The following is a 27088-nucleotide window of genomic DNA, read 5'->3' as shown; positions in this document are numbered from 1 at the left end:
CTCGGTGAAAACCCACCCGGTCACGGGAAGAACAAGCCAGTTCGGTATTCCGAAAAACGCAAGGAATCATGGGATTTGTCAAAGGTCAATCGATAATAAAAAAAGTGAACGGGGTGCCTGGTAGCGGGGGAGAGCGGGGTGTAACCGCTAGAGAGAGAGAGAGAGAGAGAGGGGGTAGATGCAAGTGGGAGACAGGGAGAGGTGGGGGAAGAGAGGTTTCAGTTAGACAGACAACCACTGGTAAAGCCATGGCTCGTTGTTTCTAGGAGAGTGGAGAAAATGTCCTCAATCGAGAGAATGCAACTTCAGAACCCCCTCGTCTCGACCGCGCTAGAGATTTCCACGGGTGCAAGGAACAAAATGATCTAACGTTTACATTGAGTGAACTGAGTGTTACTGTCCTCGTCATACACCGGCCTTTTGGTGTTCATCAAAATTAGACCAACAGATTTATTAATTGCTATCAATGCAAGTGGTTGAATGCGCCCCCCCCCCCTCCGTGCTCCACCGCTCCTGTCCGGTTCGCGCCCCTCGGACGGGACACTCGGGAGGGGATAGGGACAAGACGCTGGTCTGCACGGCCGCTGTGAGTGTTTAGCCCGAGCGACCTATGACCTGTGCATGCGTGGTCGGAATACTGAACTGGCTTACTTACAAGCTCTTTACAGACAGCACCCGTAATCAGGATCGAACCCGAGTCTCTGGTGCTGTGAGCGCTATAAGACAGCGGCCACCGTGTTTGAGTATAGTTAATGTCATAGGAGCAGAAGTAGGCCATTCGGCCCGTTGAGCCTACTCCCACAAGCGCAATGCTCCCGTGGGGAATTGGTTTGTCCTGAGGTCAATACAAAGCTTGGACCTCATGTGAAAAGACATTAGCAACGCAAATGTGGAAACACAAGAGACTGTAGATGCTGGAGCAAAGCACAAAGTGCTGGGGTATTCAGTGGGTCAGGCAGCATCCGTGGAGGGAATGGGCAGGAGATGTTTTGAGTCAGGAGCCTTCTTCAGAATGGTTGGTCCACCATGACTCGCTGAGTACCTCCAGCACTTTGTGTTTTCAGCAACACAAACATTCTGGATTATAGTACTGTATGGAATTAACAATGAGAAAGCAAACAAAATAGCAAGCAAGAACTTGCTCAGCCGTAAGGGTCAATAAAGGATCAGTTTGCAGTAGATTGGTTACACAATGTGTAAAGTGGGGTCTGAAGACGCAGTCTGAAAAAGGGTCCCAATCCGAAAACTCACCTGTTCATGTTCTCCAGAGATACTGCCTGACCTGCCTCAGCACTTCGTGTCATCATAGGTAGATAGTAGGGCGGTCAAGAAGGCATATTGGCCTTCATCAGCCAGAGTAGTAAGTATCGAGGTTGTCGAGTACAGAATGTAAGAGATATTGGTGAGACCACCTTTATAGTACTGTGTTCCATTCTGCTCATCCTGTTATAGGATATTTTGTTAAGCTGGAAAGGACGCAGAGAAGATGTATGAGGATGTTGCCAGGATGATGACCTGAGCTATGGGGAGAGGATGTGCAGGCTAGGACAATTCCTTGGAGCTCAGGGGGATGAGTGGTGATCATATAGAGGTGCATAAGATCATGAAAGAAATAGATTGGGTGAAGGCACATAATCTTTTACTCAGAGTATGGAAAACAAGAACCAGAGGACATGGGTTCAAGGTGAGGGGGAAAAGATTTAATAGGAACCTCAGGGGCAATTTTATTTTTACACAAAGGGTGGTAGGTATATGAAACGAACTGCCAGAGGTGGTAGTTGAGGCAGATACTATCACAATAGTTAAAAGACATTTGGACAGGTACATGGCTAGGATAGGAGCAAGTGTCGATGGGGCATGTTGGTTGGTGTGGGTAAGTTGGGCCGAAGGGTCAGTTTCCACGTTGCTATTAGTTCCATACATCCTCTCTATAAAAATGTTCCTACTGGTGTCCCAGTAAACAGTGAGGCCAGTGGCTTTGTATAACAAGTCCAGGCCACATGATGCAATTAGAAGCAACATCATTGTTATGAAAGGAAGTGAGTTACTGCCAGCATTCAGCACTGTTGTAAAAGAGGTGCCAATCACACCGGAAGCCCGGACAGGAAAGCCTGCACGTACTTTTCATTCCATGCCAAACATTTTTTATATCAAGAAACAATGAAATCAGCATTTATAAGAAGAGGTCACGACAATCGGTCTCTGGGATAAAATTGGCAGCACATTTAATGTTGTTGTTCTTATTCTAGCCCATGGTCTGAGTCAGATATGCAAAGAAAGCCCGGCAGGATATGAACATCCCCTCTGCCTCCTGCAGCCCAGTGGACAACACATTGTAGAAAAAGGAACAGCAGAAGCACAAAAGGACACAAAGTGCTGGAGTAACTCAGCAGGTCAGGCAGAATCTCTGGAGAACATGGTTAGGTGACGTTTCGGATCAAGACCCCTCCCTGGACTGATTGCAGGGGGGTGGGGACTGAGAAGGAAGCTGGAATGGGACGTAAAATATTTTTCCCTTGCCTGTATCCACTAATTACCTGCCACGCTTGTCCTGCATCTCCCATCTTCTAGCTTACTTTCTCCCTCTACAATTGGTCTCGGACTGAAACGTCACCTATCCATGTTCTCCAGAGATGCTGCCTGACTCACTGAGTTACTCCAGCACTCTGTGTCCTTAAATGCACAAAACACTCCGTTAGAAAACATGGAACAGGGATAAACCCCCTGGAATTTTAGATTCAGAGAATGGTGCATGACCAGGGTGAGTAACTGGAATGGGGAGAATATAAATGAAATATTAACAAGATTAGTGGGAGGTAGCAATTGTGGATGAGAGGCTCTTTTTCAAGCCTATGTGTGCATGTTACGAGTCTGAAGAAGGGTCACGACCCAAAAGGTCACCTATCCATGTACTCCAGAAATGCTAACTGACCCGCTGAGTAACGCCACCACTTAGTGTCTTTTTTTTTGCAGATATCATCCTGGGGAAAAAATCCTAATAAAAATGTATGTAAAAGGTGATGAATGTCAGGAATACAATTAAGATGAAATGGGTAGATAGATTTAAATGTGCATAGAGAATTTTCAAGGTTTAAAAATGATTATAGCTTGGTGTTCCTATCTGTGTATTTCTGGGCTGAAGATATATTGTTGTTATTCATAACAAGAGCTTATCAATGCAGAGTATGAATATCAATCAGCTGTTGTCAGAAACAATTTCATACTGAGATTCTCATAGCTTCAGATTATTTCAGTAGAACTAGATAGACTGAATTAGTTTAAACGTTAAAAGCTCAGCTGAAATCCCAATTTATCCCTACACTAGAAATGGATATCAACATCGGATCTTAACATGACGCCATATGTAAACAGCTTTTAAATGGTCCACTTAACAACTGAGATACATCATTCTAGATTTTATCGACATTAAAGAAAGCACACACCAGAATGTAGATGCACACAGATGCACCGAATTGTCAACTATCCATGTTCTCCAGGGATGCTGCCTGACCGGCTCAGTTACTCCAGCATTTGTGTCTTTTGTTTTTGTAAACCAGCATCTGCAGTTCCTTGTGTCAGTGCACAATGCCATGCCCTCAGCTGGGCTGATTGCAATGAATAAGTGCTTGGATAAAATAGTTTTGCCCTCAGACAGGAAAATATCATCTAATATAGCGTAACCTTTCTTCCCAGTACCATAATAAAATTTGAGATTTCATACATTACATTAAAACAGGCAATTTTTCATTGTGACAGATTATATTGAAGCCGGAAAGGAAAATTGCACTTTGAGTACAAATCAAGACAATGTATTATATATTGAAAAAACAGTGGTATCAGAGATTTTGACCACCAGCCTCTATTTTTGCAGCCATTTTATGATGGGAGAAAGAGAACATAGAACAGTACTGCACATATACAGGCTCTTTGGCCCATCATGATCGGACCTACCATAAAGCCAACCTCAACTAATCCCACAGCCACACACACGCTCTATATCCCTCTCTGCCTGTTCATGTCTGACTTTAAAACATTGGTATTGGTCTTTATTTTACTACCTCCCCTGACAGTATACCTGAGTTTAACCAACAAGAACTCAGTTAGTCAATTCATTAATAATGTCAGAAAAACTTTAGACTTCAGAGATACAGCGTGGAAACATGTCCGTCGGCCCACCGAGTCTGCGCCGACCAGTGATCCCCCTGCACACTAGCACTATACTACACACTTGGGATAATTTACAATACAGAAGCCAATTAACCTACAAACCCGCACGTCTTTGGGATGTGAGATGAAACTGGAGCACCCAGAGAAAACCCACATGTTCACAGGTAGGACGTACAAACTGGACACAGACAACACCCAAGGTCAGGATGGAACCCAGGTCCCTGGCACTTTGAGACAGTGGCTATAACTGCTGCACCACTGTATCAGAATTAAGACCTCGTAAGAACACATTAAACAAAGCTCTACCACAGTGCACCTGTGCACTATTCTCCATTTATGCGAACTGGCGGTAGATTAAAAAGTGGCTTAATTATTAGATTGCTGCAATTTTGGGGTGGATTTTAATTAAGTGTTGGTTTCTAACGTGAATCCGCTGGATGCCTTCTCGAGGTGACAACAGGCCATTAAGATTTAAATTACTAAACAGCATTGAAATGCCGCTACGTCCTTTCTAACCCAGGTCAGGTTAGAAGACCATTCAAAGTCGCTCCCAGAGGAAGATGTCGTTTCCAGATGAGAAGCCAATGAAGGATGTGGAAGTATCTTGCAGAAGTGAGAGGGACCAGGCCTACACTGTAGTAATGGTGCAGTGGAGAACCTGTTTGAGTGTAGAAGTGGCATTTGCAAATCAAACTGGGACTGACACAACACAACAAGGATTGGCTGTCTATTGCTTGCTGCAGATTAATGTCAGAAATGCAGAAGAATTCACAGTGGATTAGGTAACCTACAGATTTTAACAATGCACAATTCAGATTGCCGATAGGCAGTCATACAGCACAGAAACAGGCCCTCTGGCCCAACTCGTCCATGCCAACCAAGGTGCCCCATCTCAGCTGGTTCCATTTTCCCACATTTGGCCCATATCCCTCTAAACCTTTTCTATCCATGTGTCTTTTAAATGCTGTTTTTATACCTGCCTCATCTACCTCCTCTGGCAGCTCGCTCAACATAGACATCACCCTCTGTGTGAAAACATTGCCCCTCAGGTACCTATTAAATCTTGTCCTCTCACCTTAAACCTATGTTCTCTTGTTCTTGATTCCCCTACCGAGGGTAAACTACTCTGCGCATTTACCCAAACTATTCCCCACAAGACTTTATACAACTCTACAAGATCACCCCTCAACCTCCTGCACTCTGAGGAATAAAATCTTGGCTTGACCAATCTCTCCCTACAGCTCAAGTCCTGGCAACATCCTTGTAAATGCTCTCTGCACTCTATCCAGCTTAATGGCATATTTTCTATAACAGGGTGCCCCAAACTGAGCACCATCACCAACATCTTGTACAACTGTAACATAACGTCTATCTTCTCTCTGGAATTCGGTTGTGGAAAGGCACGATGCTGCCATCCTGAAATGCACGCTCAACAAATTGCTTAAAGTAAACAATACATTGCAATCCATTCTATCAAGTAGTCCAGAAATTGTGTTTAGTTGTTTGGTATTTAATTCCAACACTCGGTTAGCTATTGGCAATTGAAGTAGTCTTGTAACTCCATCTACAGTGCATTTCTGTAAAAGCAGGTTGTACATCTTTTATTCATAATTATAGAAGCTTTTTCAATAATATTGCTTAAGTTTGGAAACCGTGAATTCCAAGCATTTTACATTCCGTGGTATTGATTTTAAACAATGCCAGAATGAATATGGAAATTTGAGGGAGGAGGGGTGCCATTGACCAATTAATATATATAACTTTTTCTAAAATAAGTGTTATGTTAATATTAACTTGCAGTTCCAGTTATGTGGGATCAATTCAGCTCAGCCATTCAAAGATGGTATTCAGAACATTTCAATGTTTTAATTTTTGGCGTAAAATGCTGGAGTAATTGAAGGAGAGGCAGAGAGCTGCAGATGCTGAAATCTTGTGTATAACACAAAGTGCTGGAGTAACTCAGCAGGTCAGGCAGCATCTCTGGTGGACATGGATAGGCAACGTTATGGGTCGGGACACTTCTTCAGACATTATGATCCAGCCCAATAAACACATTCAGACATTGGGTCGGCAACACAGTGACATAGCTGGTGGAGCTGCTAGCTCACAGTAACGGAGATGTGCGTTCGATTCTGATATCGGGTACAGTCCTTGTGGAGTTTGCACATTCTCTCTGTGACCACGTGGGTTTCCTCCGGATGCTCTGATTTTCTCCCCCCACATCCCAACTTGTTGGTTAATTGGCCCTCTGTAAATTGCCCCGTGCGTAGGGAGTCGATGAGAAAGTGGGATAACATAGAACTAGTGTGAATGGGTGATCCTTGATTGGCATGGGCTGAACGGCCTGTTTCCATTCTGTACCTCTAAAGTAAACTGATTTACGTTTTGACCAAGGTATGTATTTGAAAAATGTCAACATTTTAGATGAACTAGTTAAGCTATCAATTTATTCTTTAAAATAGTTTCCTAAAATATCAACAAATTACAATACATAAAATTATTATACACAGGGCATTAAGTGTCATGCCATAGTTTATGCACAAGATTTATTGCACCAATCCCTTCATTTCCTAATCTCCTAATGTGGATCTTAAGCCATTTAGAAATCAGCAACATTTAGCAAATATTTATCCTGGGATTCTTACTGAAATATTCTTGGATACTTACTAGCAAATTTCATATGGAAATTGATGAGCAAACTATGGGTAATAGCTACTAAAACTATTGCCTTTGTGTCATGGAATAAAAAGGAACTGCAGGTGCTGGTTTATACCAAAGATGGACATAAAGTGCTGGAGTAACTCAGCGGGCCAGGGAGCATCTCTGGAGAAAATGGCTAGGTAACTTTTCGGGTCGGGGCCCTTCCTCAGAAGTGTTCTGACCTGAAACGTCACCTATCCACGTTCTCCTGAGATGCTGCCTGACCCGATGTTACTCCAGCATTTTGTGTCTGCCTCTGTGACATGTTTCGGTTGAGTTCCCAAATCTGTACACATCAGATTCCTTAACATAAATAATTTGCATAAATCACAGTTTTATCAATTTGGTTCATATTTAGTCTTAACAAACTAGTCCAATTCAGAAGAAATGGGATTTTCCAAGTCCAGTTTTCTTTTATTGCCACAGATTGCTCGGTGACATCGCTGTTTAATAAGAAAATAATTTAACTTAAATAAGAAACCTCCAATCATGCCTGGCTCTTTGAATGTTTTCAATACTAAAATAGATATTTTGGGGAGATATTGATCAAGTGTGGCTGCCTCAGGAGCTGGGCAATTTTGAATCGATTTACTGAGTTCCACTTAAGAGCTGTTACACGCGAGTCTTATTTACTTGGGTCCCATCTGGAAACGTCACCTATCCATTTTCTCCAGAGATGCAGCCTGACCCGCTGAGTTACTCCAGTATTTTGTGTCTATCTTTGGTATAAACCAGCATCTGCTGTTATTTGCTATTACATTTTAACCTCATCATTATGTCTACTGCAAAATCCAAGCCACTTGACTTACATTTGGAAGAGGGCAGGAGTGAGGATGTGGAAAAGAGTTGAATATGGGATGCTAGGTAGAACTACATATATATATATATATATATATATATATATTAGTCATCTTTAAACTAGAGTTGAAGCTATAATGTCAAGTCCTGATAGTTTATAAAGAGAGAAAAACCCAATTAATTTAAAGTCAAAACTATTACCAACGTTAAACTTTATTTATTTCAATTGGCCCTGGATGTTGTTTGCAGGCCAGCTCATGGTTTATTTTAAAAACTCATGTATCTACTAATTAATTCCAAGTCCATATCTGTATTCCATGTGTTGCAGAAGCAGACAATGCCTAGGGAAGGCATCGTTATCATGCATTTTGGTGAGTATTTTCAAGTATATTTACGTTAGTGATACAGTATTAAGATATGCTAGAAGCTAAGTTTAAAATCTCAATATCCAAAACTGTTATCTTCCTTCATACCTTCTGGCACTTTAGTTTAAACGATCAGCCATGATCACAATGAAGGGCTCGAAGGGCTGAATGGCCTTCTCCTGCACCTATTTTCTATGTAAACACCTTTTACGGAATAGTGTAGATATTGCATCATTCCAGGGTCAAAAACAAGAATGAGACAGCTGTACTTAAAAGCCAACCTGGAACAAGCTGGCTGAGGGAGCGAAATAAACAGATACAATTAAGACTTGAAAGACATTTGGATAGACATAGGAAGGTTTCAAGAGGGATATGGGTCACATGCAGGCAAATGGAATGAGCCCAGTATGCCACCTGGGGCAGCCTGGACAAGATGGGCTGAAGGGCCTATTTCCGTGCTGTACAGCTCTGTGACTCTTGCTATCCAAAATCACAGTTGACATCGTCACATCTTGAGACAATTGTGGCCACGTGGTCAGTATGACATTGACTGTCTTGGCAATTGCCAACAATCTGGTACTGGGAACAGTGATGTACAATCATAATTTTAAGCATAGTAAGACAGTCAAATATTGCAGTAATCATGTGTAGTGCAGATCAAGCTGTGAATGTATCTCCTCTGGACCTACTCAGCCACCAGACCAAGCGTTGTAGATATAACCCAGTCTATTAAACAGACCAGACTCTCCACCACCGTTTTCATCTACACCATGCTGCATCAGTAAAGCAGCCAATATAATCAAGGACTTGTCCCTCCTCATTCCTCTTTGTCAGGCAGATGATTCGGAAGCTTGAATCTGTTTTTCCCTCTTGAATCGCTTTTCCTTTGCTCTACCTAATGAACTTGAGTTTGACTTGATTGTAATTATGTGGAGCATTACCTGATTTGAAAGCATGCAAAACAAACCTTTCACTGTACCTCAGTACATATGATTTCAAGAGAGTTTGATTTAACTCTTAGAGCTAAAGGAATCAAGGGATATGGGATAAAAAGCAGGAACGGGGTACTGATTTTAGATGATCACCCATGATCATAATGAATGGCTGTGCTGACTCGAATGGCCTACTCCTGCACCTATTTTTCTGTTTCTATGACAATCATAAACCTAATCGTAAAAGCAGCATAGCATCAACTGTGTGTAGACTTGCTTCAAAATCTCCAGTATGGAGAGCGATGTTCTTCATACTAACTCAGCACAAATGTTTCGCATTATTGCTGTAACAATGTGGAGGCAATATTGCCAATAGTAATACTTAATGTAATATTTTCTGCATAAATGTTTGACGGTAAATGATGCATTAGAGAGATACAGCATGGAAACAGGCCCTTCGGCCCACCGCGTCCATGCAGACCACCGATCACCCCGTACACTAACACAATCCTACACACTAGGGACAATTTACAATTTTACCAAAGCCAATTAACCCACAAACCTGTTCGCCTTTGGAGCGCCCGTAGAAAACACAGGGAGAATGTACAAAGTCCGTACAGTCAGCACCCTTAGTGAGGAGTAAACACGGGTGTCTGGCACTGACAACACTACCGCTGCGCCACTGTGCCACCCTTAGCATTAGCATGAAAAACTACAGGCACATTGTTGACGCTTTGAAGTCCTATTTTTTAAGGTTGCGTTTTTTATTTCCAGAGCCGTTCCATAAGTTTGTGGTATTAAAGAAACTCCACACGGTATTGAACAAAGGTGTCGTCAGTATTTTCCTCAGCACTGAAGAGAGCGGTGATGCAAAAGGATCACCGAATCCTGCAGTTTGCCCTGAAGATACGCATCAGAGTTACAGTAGTTGAAATTGTTTTATTCCACTGGAAGTCAGTCACATGGCCAGTCAGACGATTAATTTATTTACACGGTCTGGTGCCGCCCCCTGTATAGGTCCAAATGAGCCTGATTAGAGTGATCACAAGCATCATCTATGGTTCAATCTGGTGATATATATTTCTGTACCACTGTATATTGTTATAAATGTACGTACTTCAAACGTTGAAATAGCTCGAGTAATTGATAAATCTTAACATTGAAGAAAAAAAAATGTAGTTACAATGTGAATGTTTCTATGTGTAGGCAATGTTTCAAGAAGTGCGAAGTTATTGCATGTTTGCAGTCCCCCATTACACCATTTATGAACATTACAAACCTGTTATTAACAGGGAAAAGAGACCAGTTCTTCAAAATCTGTTCCCTGGCAAAAGTGTGACAAACTTATGTTTTAAGATTAAACAAAGCTTTTCTCCACTAAACAATTATTAAAACCAGAAAATCAATTAATCCATAGTACAAATGACAGAGTTTTGCTGCAGCAGTGAATTAAAATGTGCAATCGAAAGTAAAAATCATAGTAAAACTTTAACAATCTATATTCAACTATTTGGAAATCCCAGTTTTTCAGCATTTATACTGCATTCCTCTACTGGAAAAAATATTCAACGTTAATTTTTTTTGAGGATTTCAAAGACTAACATACAAGAACATAGATCAGAACAGTAAAGGAACAGGCCCTTTGGCCCCCAATGTCCATGCTGTACATGATACCAATCTGTTCTGCCTGCATCCGATCCATAACCCTCACTCCAATTTGCCCTTGCTGTCTCCTCCCCTTCCTTAACCCTCTAGCTGTCTCCTCCCACCCTCCCATCCGCCCGCCCTCGGGCTCCTCCTCCTCCTCCCCTTTTCCTTCTTTCTTTTCCCCCCCCCACCCCCCATCAGTCTGAAGAAGTGTTTCGGCCCGAAACGTCGCCTATTTCCTTCGCTCCATAGATGCTGCTGCACCCGCTGAGTTTCCCCAGCAATTTTGTGTACCCTCACTCCAATGCTTTATTTGTTACGTGCAACTGCTATCTTTGCCTCTTAATTTTATATACTTCTATCGGGTCTTCCGTCAACTTACGCTGCTCCGGAGAAATCAATCCACGAACACCCTCAAATCCAGGCAGAATCCTAATTCAGTCCAGACAGGAATTACAAAAGGCCTAAGCATACCTGAATGACAGCTTTATTGTGCTTCCCATGGAATTGACGATGCAATCTTAATGGTTCTTCTGAAACCCATACTTCTACCAGTTTTAATTGAAATTCGCAAGCAGAAAGATAATGCGTGTTAAGTTGCATAAAGACATGGTTTGGGAGAATGAGCAGAAAAAATTCACAAATATGATGCAAGATTTTAGTAGTTGTTTTCCCATAATATCACAATCATGGAAGCCTGCTCTAGTGTGCACGTGGAATGTTGTATTTGCACTTGTGCTGTGATATCCCCTTAGTTTTAAAATTCATTGCAAATAAGTGAAGCAGTACTGCCAACCAGTAGGGCAGATGAGGGTCGCTTTTGGCATCATGCTCAGCACTGACATTATGGGTTTTAGGGCCGGTTCTTGTGTTGTACTGCTCCATGTTTAGACAACATGGAATAAATACTGCTTGTAGTCATTATTTTAATTTAGTGGTCTGGTCTTCTCTGCTGTTCATCGACATCCTGTTGGCAAAACAAAGTCTTAAATTTATAATTTGTTGTTACTAGTTTATTGCATTGCAAATTGTCATAATTAACACAAATAAAACAAAGGATTTGCTTTCACAATTTTACATTTTAACCACCTCATGACAAAGGTTCACAATGCCCAATTGTTACTTAAAATACACCACCCCTATAATCTGCCAGAAAATGGGTGCAGGTTTTAAGACATTTTTTTAGGTGGTAAATGGAGACGTGTTAAATTATTGTGGCTTGCAATTTGTCAAAGCACAGGTGAGAGTTACAGAGGCAGTTCTCTAAATGCAGACACATTACTTTACTTTAGAGATAGTGTAGAAAGAGGCCCTTTGGCCCATCATGTCCACACCGACCGGCGTGGTCGACCGACCCCATACACTAGCACTATCCTATATACTAGGGACAACAAACAACTTTTTTACCGAAGCCAATTAACCTGCAAACATGCACATCTTTGAAGTGTCGAAGGAAATCGGAGCACCTGGAGAAAGCCCATGTGGTCACAGGGAGAATGTACAAACTCCGTACAGTCAGCACCTGTGGTCAGGATCGAACCCGGGACTATGGCGTTGCAAGGCAGCAATTCTACCGCTGCTCCACTGTGCCGCCTACGTGGAAATTCTCGGTTGCAACTAGAGAATTAATTCAGGTTTACCTGCTGCACCTTCCCCCTCTGGCCCCACCTGGACGTGCACCCATTTCTCCCCTTCTCACACCTTTTGTCTTTTCATCTCTGCCTTTTGTCCAACCATCTGCCCACTCCCCACCCCCTTACCAACACCCACCTATCATTCACTAGGCTTTGTCCTGCTCCTCCACTCTTCCAGCTTTCTCTCTCACCCCTCCCCCCCTTCCCCTACCATCAGTCTGAAGAAGGGTCCCAACCCAAAAAGTGACCTATCCATGTTCTCCAGATGCTGCCAGACCCACTGAGTTACTGCAGCACTTTGTGTTTTTTTTGTGTAAACCAGCATTTACAGTTCCTTGTATCACCTATTGCACCAACAGATTCTGACAACACTGAATAAGACTCAAGAAGGCGTCAGAATTCCACAGTACAGAGTGTATGACCACGTACATTGTATTCCACTATTAATTTAAAATGCACACTTGTGAATTAAAATGCATTTGAAATTAAATTCTATTTCACCTGGTAAATCTATCCCCGAGGTCATAATGTGGAATAATAGTATAAAACTCACAATTTCAGTCCTAGGTTGGGTTCAAGGGGAAAGCTTGCTGGCTATTTTCAGTATTGGGTCAAATACATCTGGAAATATTTCCAAAGGCAACGTATTCAAATCAGATGTTCAATGCAGATCTGATTAGAAACTAACAGAATGCTTTGTAATCATGAACAATTGTGTACTATATTCTTAACGAATGTACTAAATAACAATTGCTAACATCAAATATAATTCCTGATCGTGTCCAACCATTTCCATATGCATGGATCTGTAGTACCAGCTGCAATTCATTTAGAAATTAACTTGACAAACAGACACACAAATGTGCTTTGGGAAATATGGGTTTAAGTAGTAATGGCAAAGTAGGCTCAATAATTGACAAGAAAAACCACTCTGGTAGAAATACACCATGTAAAGGCCAAACAAGAGAGGATTCAAAGAACAGATGACACAAGGAACCGCAGTTGCTGGAAACTTAAGTTACAAAAAAAAGTACTGGAGTAATTCAGTGGGGCAGGCAGCATCTGTGGAGAACATGGAAAGGTGACCTTTCAGGTCAGGATATATATATATTTTTTATAAGGAAGTTGGAAGAGGGGTGGGGGCAGGACAAAGCCAGGCAAGTGATAGATGAATACAGGATTGATTAGATAGCTGGACAAAGGCCAGAGATAAAAAAAAGAGACAAAACACTGTGAGATAAGGAGAGAAGAGGCATGAAGCCGGAGGAAAGAATAAAGGTGGAAGGGGACAAGGGGGAGGAGAAAGGAGAAACGGGTTAGCATCTGGGTGGGGCACATGGAAGAGAGCGAGAAAAAAAAGGGAGCTGGGGTTTGTTACCTAATATTGGAGAGTTCTTTGTTCATACCGATAGGTTGCAAGTCACCCAAGCGGAATATGTGGTGCTGTTCCTCCAGTTTGTGGGAAGGGGAGTGAAAATGGTTAGCAGGGGATTCACTGTGGACCCAGTGATAGAAAATGCAGGAGCTGGTTTTGCACAAGGTTTCACAAATGTATCATATACAAAACGATATAGGACTGCACAGTGGAACAGGGGTAGAGTTGCAGCCTTACAGCACTTGCAGCATCAGAGACCGGGGTTCGATCCCGACTACTGTCTGTACGGAGTTTGTACGATCTCCCCACAACCGCGTGGGTTCTCTGCGATCTTCGGTTTCCTCCCACACTCCAAAGACGTACAGGTTTGTAGGTTAATTGGCTTGGAATAAGTGTACATTGTCGTGTGTGCATTTCGTTGTCTCTGTACTGTACACTGACAATGACAATTAAAATTGAATCTGAATCTGAATCTGAATCTGTGTGTGTGTGTGTGTGTGTGTGTGTAGGATGGTGTTAATGTGCGGGGATCACTCGTTGGTGCAGACTCGGTGGGGTGAATGGCCAGTTTCCGCGCTGTACCTTTAAACTAAACTGCTCAGAGTAACTTGCTGACTGCGCTCTTATTCCTCCATCTCTCCACTCCTGTTGGTTAAAATCAAGGATCTTCCAAATCTGGCTTGGTTTAATGTTCAGCAGCCAGATAGCCCGCAATGGCAGCCGGAAAGTTCTGAATGTCTGGATGCTGCATGCAGTTAAATGATGGAGCAGAAGTGAGAGATTGGCAGCACATGCCAGCAAATTCAGCCCTTTGGCATGCAAACAGGAGCTCAACTTACTGGCAATCACAAGACTAAACTGTGCCAGTTCTATTTCACCAAGCTCCAACACGATATATTTTAAACATTGGTTGAAGAATGAATAGAATAAATAAAAGTCTGCCTTTGAATGGTGCGTGAGATGTCCACAGGAATCACTTTGGGTCTTTGATTTCCATACAATCTGAATGAACTTTAAAAGATAAAATAAAGTTGCCCAAGTGTTTCTATAAGTATCACATATGGTATCCAAAGTGAGCAATTGACACTATGACTCTATACGTTTGGACCAGTACTTGAATCGGAAAGGTTTAGAGGGATATGGACCAAACGTGGACAAGTGGGACTAGTGTAGATGCGGCATCTTGGTCAGCATGGGCAAGTTGGGCCGAAGGGCCTATTTCTGTGCTGTATGACCCTATGACATGTTTGTGACCTTTGCCACTGGACCAAATTTTAGAGTCAATCATACAACACAGAAACAAGTCCTTGACCAAACTAGTTCATGCCAACCAAGATGCCCCCATCTAACTAGACCCATTTGACCTGCGTTTGCCGAATATGCCTCTCAACCTATCACCCATGTATCTGTCTTTTTAATTTCTTAAAATTTAACCCAATAAAAGTGGACGGTCCATAAAATTTAAGATGCATCAATAATCCATGTATCATAAAAACATGGAGCATTTGCCTGAATCAGTCACAGTATTGCTATTATTCAGATAATTGCTGTAGAATCTACGGTAATGCATTTTTAATTCTCGATGCAAAGATTTTTTGAAAGACAAATAACTTGGATGCATCTAATCTGCTTTATTTCAAAATTTGCACAAGTGGGTTATCCTTTCGTAAGCAAGAAATTCCCTTGAAGGCTACTGAATGCCACTGCTGCACATCTTTTAATTTAATTTGATCATTCTGGTGCTTTACATCAAGTGCATTTTCAAGAAAAGGGTACGAATTAGATCACTGCACTTAACAAATACAGGGACAGTAGTAGCCATAAAGAATAATATGTAAAACAAATAGTTGGGCCATTCCAAACAGAATGATTTGATACAACTGACTTGCGATACCATTCTTTGACTCAATTCAATGGTACCAAAACCATACGCAACACTGCCCAGTAATCTGGCTACATATGGCATTGAACGGTAGCATTTATTGTATAATTCAGTGTTAGTTTAGGACACACGAAACACAAACAATCTGGCCAAATATTACCAAGAGCAATTAAGAGCCTGTCTCAGTATAGTCAGCTGCTTTGGTCAAATGTGATGAATTGGGATACCCCACGGTATAGCTTTCAACTGGAAACATCAGCACCTCTTCTGTAGACTCAAAAAACAACACAAGCTAAAACCATACACTGTAATCTTGCATTATGGCCCAAATGCTTTCAATGTTTCCAAAAAAAAGATTTCGCTGGTAGTGTTTGACAGTGTCTGGCAACGGTCAAGAATTCCCTTCAAATGAAAATAAACTTTTCCAACTCAACTTTGTCACGTACAATATTAACATATCATATGCAAAAAGTTCCTTTATTTTTTCGAAATATAGTCTGTTTAGGCAAACAAGCCGCACTCCTATGTAGCAGAACATGACCAATTAATGATCGAGTATCTTTCCTGGATTATTCAATGAAGCAATTTTAAAAACATTTTCTGGACAGAAGAGGTACAAAACACAAAATGGGGAACCTTCATTAGAAAACAGGAATATTTAAATACAAAGTTAACATTTGTAAGAGCTGCAGTAAATACAAACACAAAAGGGGACAAATGAAAAGGAACAGTTTCCTACTGTATCTTAGTTCTTCAAATGACATAACTCCAGAGATTTCAAGTACTGAGAAGTACTTTGGAAGGGACAGAATGCTTTTTTCTAAAGTGCTGTTCCAGGAATGGCAGTTGATAAGCTGGAAAACGAACACATCTTAAACAATGGATTATTTGAGTTATTCAGCTATCAACCTACCTATAGAAAATGTGGTCAAAACACCAAATACACAGCCTAGATGTTAAGCAGGCTAACGTGAAAGCATGCAGACTGGCCAGAAGTCATTCCAAAGCAAAAAGCAATTAATTTACTAGATACTTTACTCCAATTCAAATGGGCAATAGACTAATCGGGCAAAACATAGCTAGCTAACTCTTTGGTACGAGTATAAGATCTCATCTGGTCTCTTCTCCCACATGGCCAAACCTTCCAGATTTTATAATCCCTTGGCAAAATTTAAAAAATAATGACTTTAAATTTATACTCGCACTTACCATAAATGTGAACAGCACAATTGTTGAATGTGGACTAAATGATCTTCCATTAGCAACTAACAAATGGCAGCTATGACTATGCAAATTTCCATATTCCAAACCAATCCAAACCCCTGCAACACCCCCTTTCCAGTACGTGTAATTTTTTCAATTGAATGTGTAAAATCTGCCTAAAGATTGAAGGAGCATGTATTTGTACCTGTTTAAGACATTAAACCAGGTGCTCTACTGAGTTAAGGGCAGAAAATAAAATGGTAGCATTTAATTTGGTTGCTATGAGTTGAGCCAAGGGTGTCTGGTGCATTCTGCTGCTGTAGCCCTCTTCTCCGGTATCAGTTCCAGCATCGGCAACAGGAATTCTGTAAATGTAGAAGCTTCCTCCTGCGGCCATTCGTACTTTTCCACCAGCACTTCAAACAGTCCCCAAGGTTTCAGTTTTGTGATATGCCTCAGCTCACCTGAAGGGAGAAATATCTTGGTTAGTGTATTCAATTTTACAGAACACTCAGTTGAACTACTTTCTCTCTCCTTAAAAGGGACCAGTCTGACATCTTTGCGTTTAGCAAATATTTGTGGTATTACTCTCCAACTGCCCAGTAATCCATTTGATCCGATGGGTAATATGGGCCAAACATTTGAAGGATATCAGCCATACACAGGCAAATGGGACTAATCTCCAGAGTCCTGACAAATTCACATTATGTATGGGCAATAGTCATGCGTAATCAGAAAGCTTTGGGTCGCCTTAAGCCATTTGCCAATCCCTAGTTTGAGGTCATAGAGTGATAGAGTGTGGAAACAGGCCCTTCGGCTCAACTTGCCCACACCAGCCACCATGTCCCAGCTACACTGGTCCACCTGCCTGTGCTTGGTCCATATCCCTCCGAACTTGTCCTATCCATGTACCTGTCTAACAGTTTCTTAAACGTTGAGATAGTCCCAGCCTCAATTACCTCCTCTGGCAGCATGTTCCATACACCCACCACATTTTGTGCGAAAAGGTTACCCCTCAGATTCCTATTAAATCTTTTCCCCTTCACCTTGAGCCTATGTCCTCTGGCCCTTGATTCCCCTACTTTGGGCAAGAGATTTAAAGACTTTTCATGGAAGTTTGATTTTAAATCCAAGTAAATTAAAATCATATGATTTTTTTGCAGTCTACATGGTTAATGTTTTCATAGAGTTGAGTTTGTTTAGACAGAATCATTCATTTGGTCAATGCTGTTAACTAGACCGAGTTCAATGCAGGACGGTGAGACTACAGGTTTTGTCATTTGTGATTGCCGAATCATTTCGCTTACAGAGAAGAGTCTCTACCCAAAATGACACCTATTCATCAGGCGATGTGTTTGTGGAGAGGAAGTCATTTTTCAGATCAATGACCCAACAAAGAGAATTTATTCGGCAGCTGCTCAGCCGATTCCCTCCACAGATGCTGCCTGACCTGCTACGTTCCTCCAGCACTTCATTTTCTGTGGATATATTAACCAGTTTCTAATCTAAAGGTAACTTAACTATGCCCAGAGACTACCACAAAGACTTTGCTAATATTTCTCAGATTTCTCCTTTCTACATTCTGGGATAAAGGCTCGAGACTTTTGAGCCTTTGAATGGTTTAGAACTCTCGATCAATTTACACCCACATCGTTTATTTTACCTAGTTTAAAACACAGGCTGGAGAAAATCAGCTGCTTTGGTATTACTTTGGAATTTCTTAAATTAAGAAAATTATGTATTCTCAACCAAGCAGATTTGAATATTCTATGGCTTTTCTCTTCTAATTAGTTTACAACTGCAGCACAGAAATGTGCAAATTCATGATCAACCTTTCATCTTTTCATCAATTATATTATTTTATTCTCCAATTCTCTTTGTTGGGTCAATGATCTGAAAAATAACCTCTCCACAAACGTTGCCTGACGTGCTGTGCATTTCATACACTAGTTATTCAAAATCAGTTCCCTTGTTTGTGGGTAATACCTGAAAGGTATAAGCAATCTTTAACATGAGGGTAAACACTTCATATGATACTATAGATCGCCAAATAATTCTCACGCATTTCTCGGCCCATTTTCTAATAACTTGAAGTATCACTGCAGTGTACGTCTTTGTTTGGAAAATGTGTAGCTTCTACATTTACACAAAGTTACCATCACATTACTCACTACTTTACCTTTTTTGGTGAAAAATTCCTTGGAGTATTTCCCGGCAAGAATAAGCTTTCGAGGCATTTTCCCCAGTAGTTCAATTATCAAAGCAATGTGATCTGCATGCAAACATAGTAACAAAGAGACAAAACAGTTATATCCATGTACTATGCACCAAATCTACCACATCAATAAGGCCCACGGACACAAGAATATAGTCCTTCAAGTCTGTCCCGACAGTTATTAGGACTGTGGCTGATCCATGCCTCAACCCTTCTGCATCAATGCTCCACACCCCACCATGCCTTGATCAAATACTTATCCACCTCTGCATTAAATACTTCAGAAGAGCCAGCTTCCATCATCTACTGTGCAGAGAATTCCAGATTCACCACTCTCTTCAAGAAGTCTACAGACCTCCGTTTTAAATGACTAGCCCCTCATTGACCAGTTATGTATTCTTTCTCTATACCCTCCTGTTCGCAAAAACATCCCATCATCTACCCTGCTGAGCCCCTTAGGATTTTGTGGTTGAATAAGGTCATCCCTCATTCGGCTAAACTTCAAGAGATACAGGTTATTTTGTTCCACGCACCCAGGGTTCAGAATGAACACTCTGACGCTGTGAAGCAGCGGCTCTACCAGCCGCTCCACTGTGCCGCCCATAGCATTTGTCGTCCTGCGAGATTGTCCCAGGAATTAGCCTGGTAAATCTGCATTGAAATGCCTACAAATTCTTTTTGGTAAGCAGACCAAAACTCCACACTAAAGTGCTCAATTATTGCATTCTAGTAATCTCATTGGCAGCAGCATAACGTAGCAGGCTGATTAAATTTCTGAAAAGGATCACTACTTAAAATCTGCATGAATACCAAATCGTGAAATGCAGTAAATGTCATAGAATTAGAGAGCCACGGTGGATTCTGAGAAATATTAATAATTTAATAGACTTTCCTGCACCTTCACGATTCTTGCTTACTTTCCTTACTTCTTTTATTTCTACCTTTTTTAAAGCTCGAAAAACGAAGTGGTACAACAAAATGTAATAAGATTTATGTGATGTGTATTACTGTAATTTACTGTACTTCTAATAAAAAAAATAAAAATAAAAAATAAATAATTTGAGTAGGAACAAAAACAAATCCCAAATTATGGACTTTGTCAAACAGAAGGAAAAAAAAGTTGAGGTGGACTGAAAAAGGCTGTCCAGAGAAAGATGGTCAGGATCATTTTAAAAAAATGAACAAAGAAAATCCAACAAGATAGAGGGAGTGAGTGAATATTATTTGCAAGCAAAATTGAACATGTTAGAGAGCTATGGGTTAATACTCTCTCTGCCTTTTAAAAAAATTAATGGTAGCAGATATTAATGTCCTTGTATATTCTCCAAGAAATATTTGCCCAAGAAAATTCAGAGAATTTCAGGAAGTTCAAGTCTTACGTGAAGTAGATGAAGTTGAAGAAAGATGAAGGAATGTGGTTTATAATAATTATTTCAAGAGACCAACGATAGTGAAAAGAGAAACAGCATTTTGTAGTCTATAACTTGACTACAACTTGGTCGTGTTAACATGAATTTTAAGTTTATTGGAAAAAATAAAGATAACAGCAGGTGTAAGTTAATAATAAAAGAATTGGGCATTTAGACTGCCTTCACAGGCAAAATGGAAGGATGTTTAAAATATGAGGCAGATTATGTAGACTTCTAAATGTTGATGTTCTGGATAACAGTGAATAGGGAAAGAACAACTCCTTTACTTGGGATTCCAGAATTAAATAATTATTAATGAAACATTAAGTGATTTCACTGAAAGCAGACACCAATTTCAGTATTAAAAGAGATCCTTCGATTAGATTGGAGACTTAACCTGAAGAATCATATACTCAAACTGTAATGGTTGAAGCATCCAATATTTAAAGTATTATGGGCAGTGGCATTGGAAACACAATGAGAATTACCTTCGTCTCTGGAATAATCTTCGCCAGAATGGGGCTCAAACAAATAATCTCCAGTTGCAAGTTCAAATGCCTTGACAAAAAGAAAAGTGTGTTCACTAAAGACAGTACTTGAAAGTAATTTGAAAACATACAAATGTCTCTTCAAAGTAACTTTAAAAGAAGTTTTTTTTTTTCCTGGTTTAGCATTTGCTGGCAACATATGTTTGTATTCAAACAAGAATCAAACAGACTGTCTCCAGGAGTCCAACCAGAACTTTATGACAAGGAACTGCAGATGCTGGTTTACAAAAGTCAGCACCACCATTCAATATAATCATGGCTGATCATCCAAAATCAGGACCCCGTTTCTGCTTTCGCCCCATATCCCTTGATTCAGTCAGCCTTAAGAGCGATATCTAACTCTCTCTTGAATACATCCAGTGAATTGGCCTCCACTGCCTTCTGTGGCAGAGAATTCCACAGATTCATAACGTTGGCTGAAAAAGTTTTTCCTCATCTCAGTCCTAAATGGCCTACCCCTTATTCTTAAACTGCAACCCCTGGTTCTAGACTCCCCCGACATCAGGAATGTTTTCCTGCATCTAGCCTGTCCAATCTCTTAAGAATTTTATGTTTCTATAAGAACCCCTCTCATCCTTCTAAATTCCAGTGAATACAAGTCCAGTCAATCCATTCTTTCATCATATGTCAGTCCCGCCATCCCGGGAATTAATCTACGCTGCACTCCCTCAATAGCAAAAACGTCCTTCCTCAAATTAGGAGACCAAATCTGCACATAATACTCCAGGTGTGGTCTCACCAAGGCTCTGTACAACTGCAGTAGGACACTCCATGCTCCTTTTCCTCAAATCCCCTCGCTATGAAAGCCAACATGCCATTTGCTTTCTTCACTGCCTGCTGTACCTGCATGCTTACTTTCAGTGACTGATGTACAAAGACACCCAAGTCTCGTTGCACCTCCCCTTTTCCTAATCTGACACCATTCATATACAAATCACCTTCTTGTTCTTCCCACCAAAGTGGATAATCTCACATTTATCCACATTATATTGCATCTGCCAACCCACCCAACCTATCCAGGTCACCCTGGAGCTCCATCGCATCCACCTCGCAGCTCACACTGCCACCCAGCAGTTCACACTGCCACCCAGTGTTGTGTCAGCCACAAACTTGGAGATTTTACATTTAATTCCTTCGTCTAAATCGTTAATATATATTGTAAATAACTGGGGCCCCAGCACGGAGCCTTGTGGCACCCCGCTAGGCACTGCCTCCCACTCTGAAAAGGACCCATTAATTCCTACTCTTTGCTTCCTGTCTGCCAACCAGTTCTCTATCCATGTCAATACCCTACCCCAATACCATGTGCTCTAAGTTTGAACACTAATCTCCTGTGGGACCTTGTCAAAGGCTTTTTGAAAGTCCAGATACACCACATCCACTGGCTCTCCCTTCTTATCCATTCTACTCATTACATCCTCAAAAAATTCCAGAAGATCAGTCAAGCATAATTTCCCCTTCAGAAATCCATGCTGACTTTGACCGATCCCGTCACTGCTTACCAAATGCGCTGCTATTACATCTTTAATAATCGACTCAAGCATCTTCCCCTTTACCGATGTCAGGCTAACTGGTCTATAATTCCCTGATTTCTCTCTCCCTCCTTTCTTAAAAAGTGGGGTTACATTAGCTACCCTCCAGTCCATAGGAACTGATCCAGAGTCTATAGAATATTGGAAAATGATCACCAATGCATCCATGATTTCTAGGTCCACCTCCTCGAGTACTCTGGGATGCAGACCATCAAGCCCTGGGGACTTATCTGCTTTCAGTCCCAACAGTTTATTTAACATCAATTCCTGACTAATGTGAATTACCATCAATTCGTCCCCACCTCAGTCCCCTAGTATTTCTGGAAGATTGTTTGTGTCTTCCTTATTGATGCCAGAACCAAAGTACTGGTCTGCCATTTCCTTGTTTCCCATTATTATAAATGTGCCTATTTATTTCTGACTGTAAGGGACCTACATTTGTTTTCACTAATCTTGTCCTCCTCACATATCTATAGAAGCTTTTACAGTCAGTTTTGATATGCCCAGCAAGCTTTCTTTCACGCTCTATTTCCCCCCTCTTAATTACCCATTTGTCCTCTGTAGAATTCTAAATTTCGTCCAGTCCTCCAGTTTGCTGCTTCCTCTGGCCAATTTATATGCCTCTTCCTTGGATTTAACATTATCCCTAATTTCCCTCGTCAGCCACAGTTGAGCCGCCTTCCCCGTTTGAATTTTACACCAGACAAGGGCGAACAATTGTTGTAATTCATCCATGTGATGTTTAAATCTTTGCCATTGCATATCCACCATCAACCCTTTAAGTGTAGGAAAGAACTGTAGATGCTGGTTTAAATCGAAGGTAGACACAAAATGCTGGAGTAACTCAGCAGGGACAGGCAGCATCTCTGGAGAAAAGGAATGAGTAATGTCTGAAGAAGGGTCTCGACCTGAAACGTCACCCATTCCTTCTCTCCAGAGATGCTGCCAGTCCCGCTGAATTACACCAGCATTTTGTGTCAACCCTTTAAGTATCATTTGCCCGTCTATCCTAGCCAATTCCTGTCTCATACCATTAAAGTGACCTTTCTTTAAGTTCAGGTCCCTTGTCTCTGAATTAACCGTGTCACTCTCCATCTTAATGCAGAATTCTACCATATTATGGCCACTGTTGCCCAAGGGGCTTTGCACAACAAGATTGCAAACCAATCCTTCCTCATTGCACAATAACCAGTCTAGGATGGCCTGCCCTCTAGTTGTTTCCTCTACATATTGGCTTAGAAAACAATCCTGTATACACTCCAGGAAATCATCCTCCTCAGCAGTGTTGATACCAATTTGGTTAGCACGATCTATATGTAGATTAAAATTAAACCATGATAACTGCTGTGCCGTTGCTACCCGCATCCCTAATTTCCTGCTTGATGCAATCCCCAACCTTATTAACTGCTGTTTGCTGGTCTGTACACAACTCCAACAAGTGTGTTTTCTGCCCTTGGCTATTTCGCAGTTCTACCCATACAGATTCTACAGCATCCAAGCTAATCTCACTCCTTACCATTGCATTAATCTCCTCTTTAACCAGCAATGCCACCCAATCTACTCTTTCTTTCTGTCTGTCCTTCCTGAATATTGAATACCCCTGCACGTTGAGCTCCCAGTCTTGGTCACCCTGAAGCCATGTCTCTGTAACCCCAACTATATCATATACATTATCAACTAACTGGACTTGGATAGGTGATGCTTCGGGTTGGCTCTTTCTACAAACTTGTTTTTAAAATGGGTAAACAACGCAATAAGGCTCTTATAAATCCAGAGAACTATAAGCAATTAACATTTTATATGAATTTACAAAAATGCAAATAGTCTATATAGAATTACAATGCTGAGGACAATATTCTTCACGCTGTATCTTCCCCATGGGTCTATCTATTGTACTTGAGGTTGACTTGATAGTATCCACGTATGGAATATCTGATCAGTTTGGATAGCATGCAAAACAAAGCTTTGCACTGCAACTTGGTACTCGTGGCAATAATAAACCTAAACCTATTGAATATAACTAAGGTACAAAAAGAAATGTTTTTTTAAAACAAAACTTCAACTGTGTTCTTACATACCATGCAAGCAGTGCTCCAAATGTCTGCAGGTGTTCCGTATCCAGCACCAATTAGAACTTCCAATGAGCGATATTGTCTAGTTTGGATGTCTTCTGTAAAATGTTTATGCTACAAAAAGAAAATGGACAATGTACTATTAACCGAGAGATCTGTAATTAGATTTATTTTTATTCTACAGAATTACCCAAAAATACCTGTACCAACGATTTAAAGAAACACGCCACAAAATACAAAATTCTAAATCTGATGAAATTATACACTTACAACCCAGCAAGCATTTCCAAGGTCGGCAATCTTAACTTGGATGCCTTCTGCATTCATAGGGTCGAGGGGATTTGTAAGCAGGCTAGCAGCATCAGATTTTGCTGTGGAAGAAACACTAGTTTATCAATCAAAATTTAAAATTATCCGCAAAATATAACATGCACAACATTTATCTTAATACTAGGTTTCTACTGCTAATCACAAATAGGAATTAGAAAGCCTTTAAGCTCCTGGCAACCACACCACCAATCAGATAAAAAAAAGTGACAATTCCATGTAAACCATCATTTCCCCATCAATATATTTAAGTAATAAAAACATTTCAAATTTAAATTTAGTAAGTGATGCAGCATCCACTGAAGCTTGCAGAAGTTCCAAACGTTTAAAATTCTCAATGCAAAGGACATTAGTGCTGCTGCCGCCTCACAGCTCCTGTGACCTGGATTTAATCATGGCTTCCCCTGCTGACGATATGGAGCTTGCACGTTCTCAATGCGAGAAACTGCACACAATACACGGGCTGCAGTCAAACCAAGAATTTCAATCCCAATCTTACAATTTAGGTCTAATGACTAACAGTCCATTAGCCTTTGGTCACTTTCTGGACCAACTCACAATTTGTAGTCCCAAGAATCTCTGAAGCTCCCCTGCTTACTTTTGCCTCCATCACAGTGAGGAGGTGCCTGGTGAACTCACTGTGGTGGACGTTAATTTGTGTTTATTGTGTGTGTTTGTTGTTTATTATTATATGTATGGCTGCAGGCAACGACATTTCGTTCAGACCGAAAGGTCTGAGTGACAAATAAAGAATCTAATCTAATCTTTCAATCATAGAGTTTTAAACTCGGCTTTTTCGTTCCAAGGAGGATGACTTCACATTTGCTTGCACTGGGAGCTTTTTAAGCACAAAGCATTGGAGCAGAATTAGGCCATTTGGCCCATCGAGTGTGCCCCACCATTTGATCATGGCTGATTTATTTTTCCCTCAACTCAATTCTCCTGCCTTCTCCCTGTAACTTTTGACACCCATATTAATTAAGAACCTATCAATATCCACTTTAAAAATACCCACTGACTTGGCCTCCACCGCAATCTGCGGCAATGAATTCTACAGGTTCACCACCCTTTGGCTAAAGAAATTTCCCCTCAACTCTATTCGGTCACAATTTGACCCACTTACTTAGTCCATGATTATTATTACATGACTGTAGCACTGGAGACAGCAATTCATCTCTAAGTCCATGAAGATCCTTGTAGAAAAATCAGTTCCATCTCTGATTCTTCACTCAATTGTTCAAATGCTATCATATTCCCTTCTGAAAGTCTCAATTAAACGGTTCCATCAGCATTAGAGACTGTGCTCAAGGAAATCCCCTCTGATCTACACCTGTAAAATACCTCTCCTTGTGCTAGTAGGAAGTGTTTCAACACTATCCAAACCAATCTTGTAAACTACCTAACCTTTCCTATCTTCTTTCCACCAAGCGTAAACAAGCTCCTTCAGACTGCGCAGACTATCCTTGGAACCTCCTCAGATTTGGTCTGCACCCTCCTCAACCTTCACACCCTTACTCAACTGCAGGAGTAAGAGTTATAAGCCAGCCGCTTTCTAAGCAGTGTCTTTAAATTTAACATAATCTCTTTTTGTGCCTTTAGAACTGTGCCATAAAGCCCGTCGTACATCTTTGCAAATTAATGTTGTCATCTACACTGTTTACATTCCCACCCACCAGTCTGCAAACTGGAGAAGTGGCAATTATTTAAAAAAAAGATAATTTGAAGACCCTTGTGGACACTGGAGGTCTGATGCTGCCGCCAATCCTAGTGCCTGCCGATTATCCATACCCCTAAATACTCGATTTCCAAACAACTTTTGGCTAATGGAATGTCATGCACGGATTCACGGGTTGAAGTGTTTCAGTTGCACATTTTGATTCTGCCTCCCAGTGCAAGTACTAATTATTTGGGTTGCACAATCTAGAGAATTTGAATTAAATGAACATTTAATTTACTGGGTTTACGTGTAGGAGACGACCGTGTGTAATCTGAGCGACAGTGTTGCCCCACCTATAATGGTATTTGGCCAAGTTCAGAATTGCTCTGTGAATGCTGAACATATTATCAACTGGAGATGAACCTGCACAGAAGTCTGGCACAAAATAGCTGTCCTCGTCAATAAAGCTATTAAAGACTTATCACACAGAAGCAAAAAGGTTTGCACACGTCCAAAAAAATAACCCGACAAGGAAATTCAAAGATGCAGCCAAAGAGTATGCAGACGATTGGACAACTGTCAAAATATGACCCGTTGCCTTTTTTTCTTACATTTATATGTATTT

General features: G+C 41.0%; 2 protein-coding genes and 1 long non-coding RNA gene across 3 annotated transcripts in view; 1 reads left to right on the top strand and 2 right to left on the bottom strand.

Annotated features, from left to right (window-relative positions):
- LOC116986839 (LHFPL tetraspan subfamily member 5 protein-like) overlaps positions 1-25567 on the top strand; it is a 64730-nt gene extending 39163 nt beyond the window's left edge. Inside the window, 3 exon segments of the mRNA XM_033042571.1 lie at positions 7994-8036; positions 9737-10642; positions 25558-25567. Of these exon segments, the coding sequence (XP_032898462.1) occupies positions 7994-8010 (17 nt within the window). The 3' untranslated portion in view covers positions 8011-8036; positions 9737-10642; positions 25558-25567.
- Positions 11081-13890, bottom strand: LOC116986840. The gene is made up of 2 exons (XR_004415585.1): positions 12797-13890; positions 11081-11576 (listed from the first exon to the last, which is right to left on the bottom strand). It is a non-coding gene; the product is annotated as an uncharacterized LOC116986840 (long non-coding RNA).
- LOC116986838 (SRSF protein kinase 1-like) overlaps positions 15230-27088 on the bottom strand; it is a 53890-nt gene continuing 42031 nt past the window's right edge. The window contains exons 12-16 of the mRNA XM_033042570.1: positions 24750-24850; positions 24486-24593; positions 20816-20885; positions 18883-18975; positions 15230-17167 (exon numbers count right to left, since the gene is read on the bottom strand). Coding sequence (XP_032898461.1) covers positions 16983-17167; positions 18883-18975; positions 20816-20885; positions 24486-24593; positions 24750-24850 — 557 coding nt within the window. The 3' untranslated portion in view covers positions 15230-16982. The remainder of the gene's footprint in view (positions 17168-18882; positions 18976-20815; positions 20886-24485; positions 24594-24749; positions 24851-27088) is intronic.

Source organism: Amblyraja radiata, chromosome 24 (genome assembly GCF_010909765.2).
Source record: "Amblyraja radiata isolate CabotCenter1 chromosome 24, sAmbRad1.1.pri, whole genome shotgun sequence".
Lineage (NCBI taxonomy): Eukaryota > Metazoa > Chordata > Chondrichthyes > Rajiformes > Rajidae > Amblyraja > Amblyraja radiata.
The sequence above is the reverse complement of the archived record's forward strand: the minus strand, read 5'-3'. Positions and strand labels throughout refer to the sequence as shown.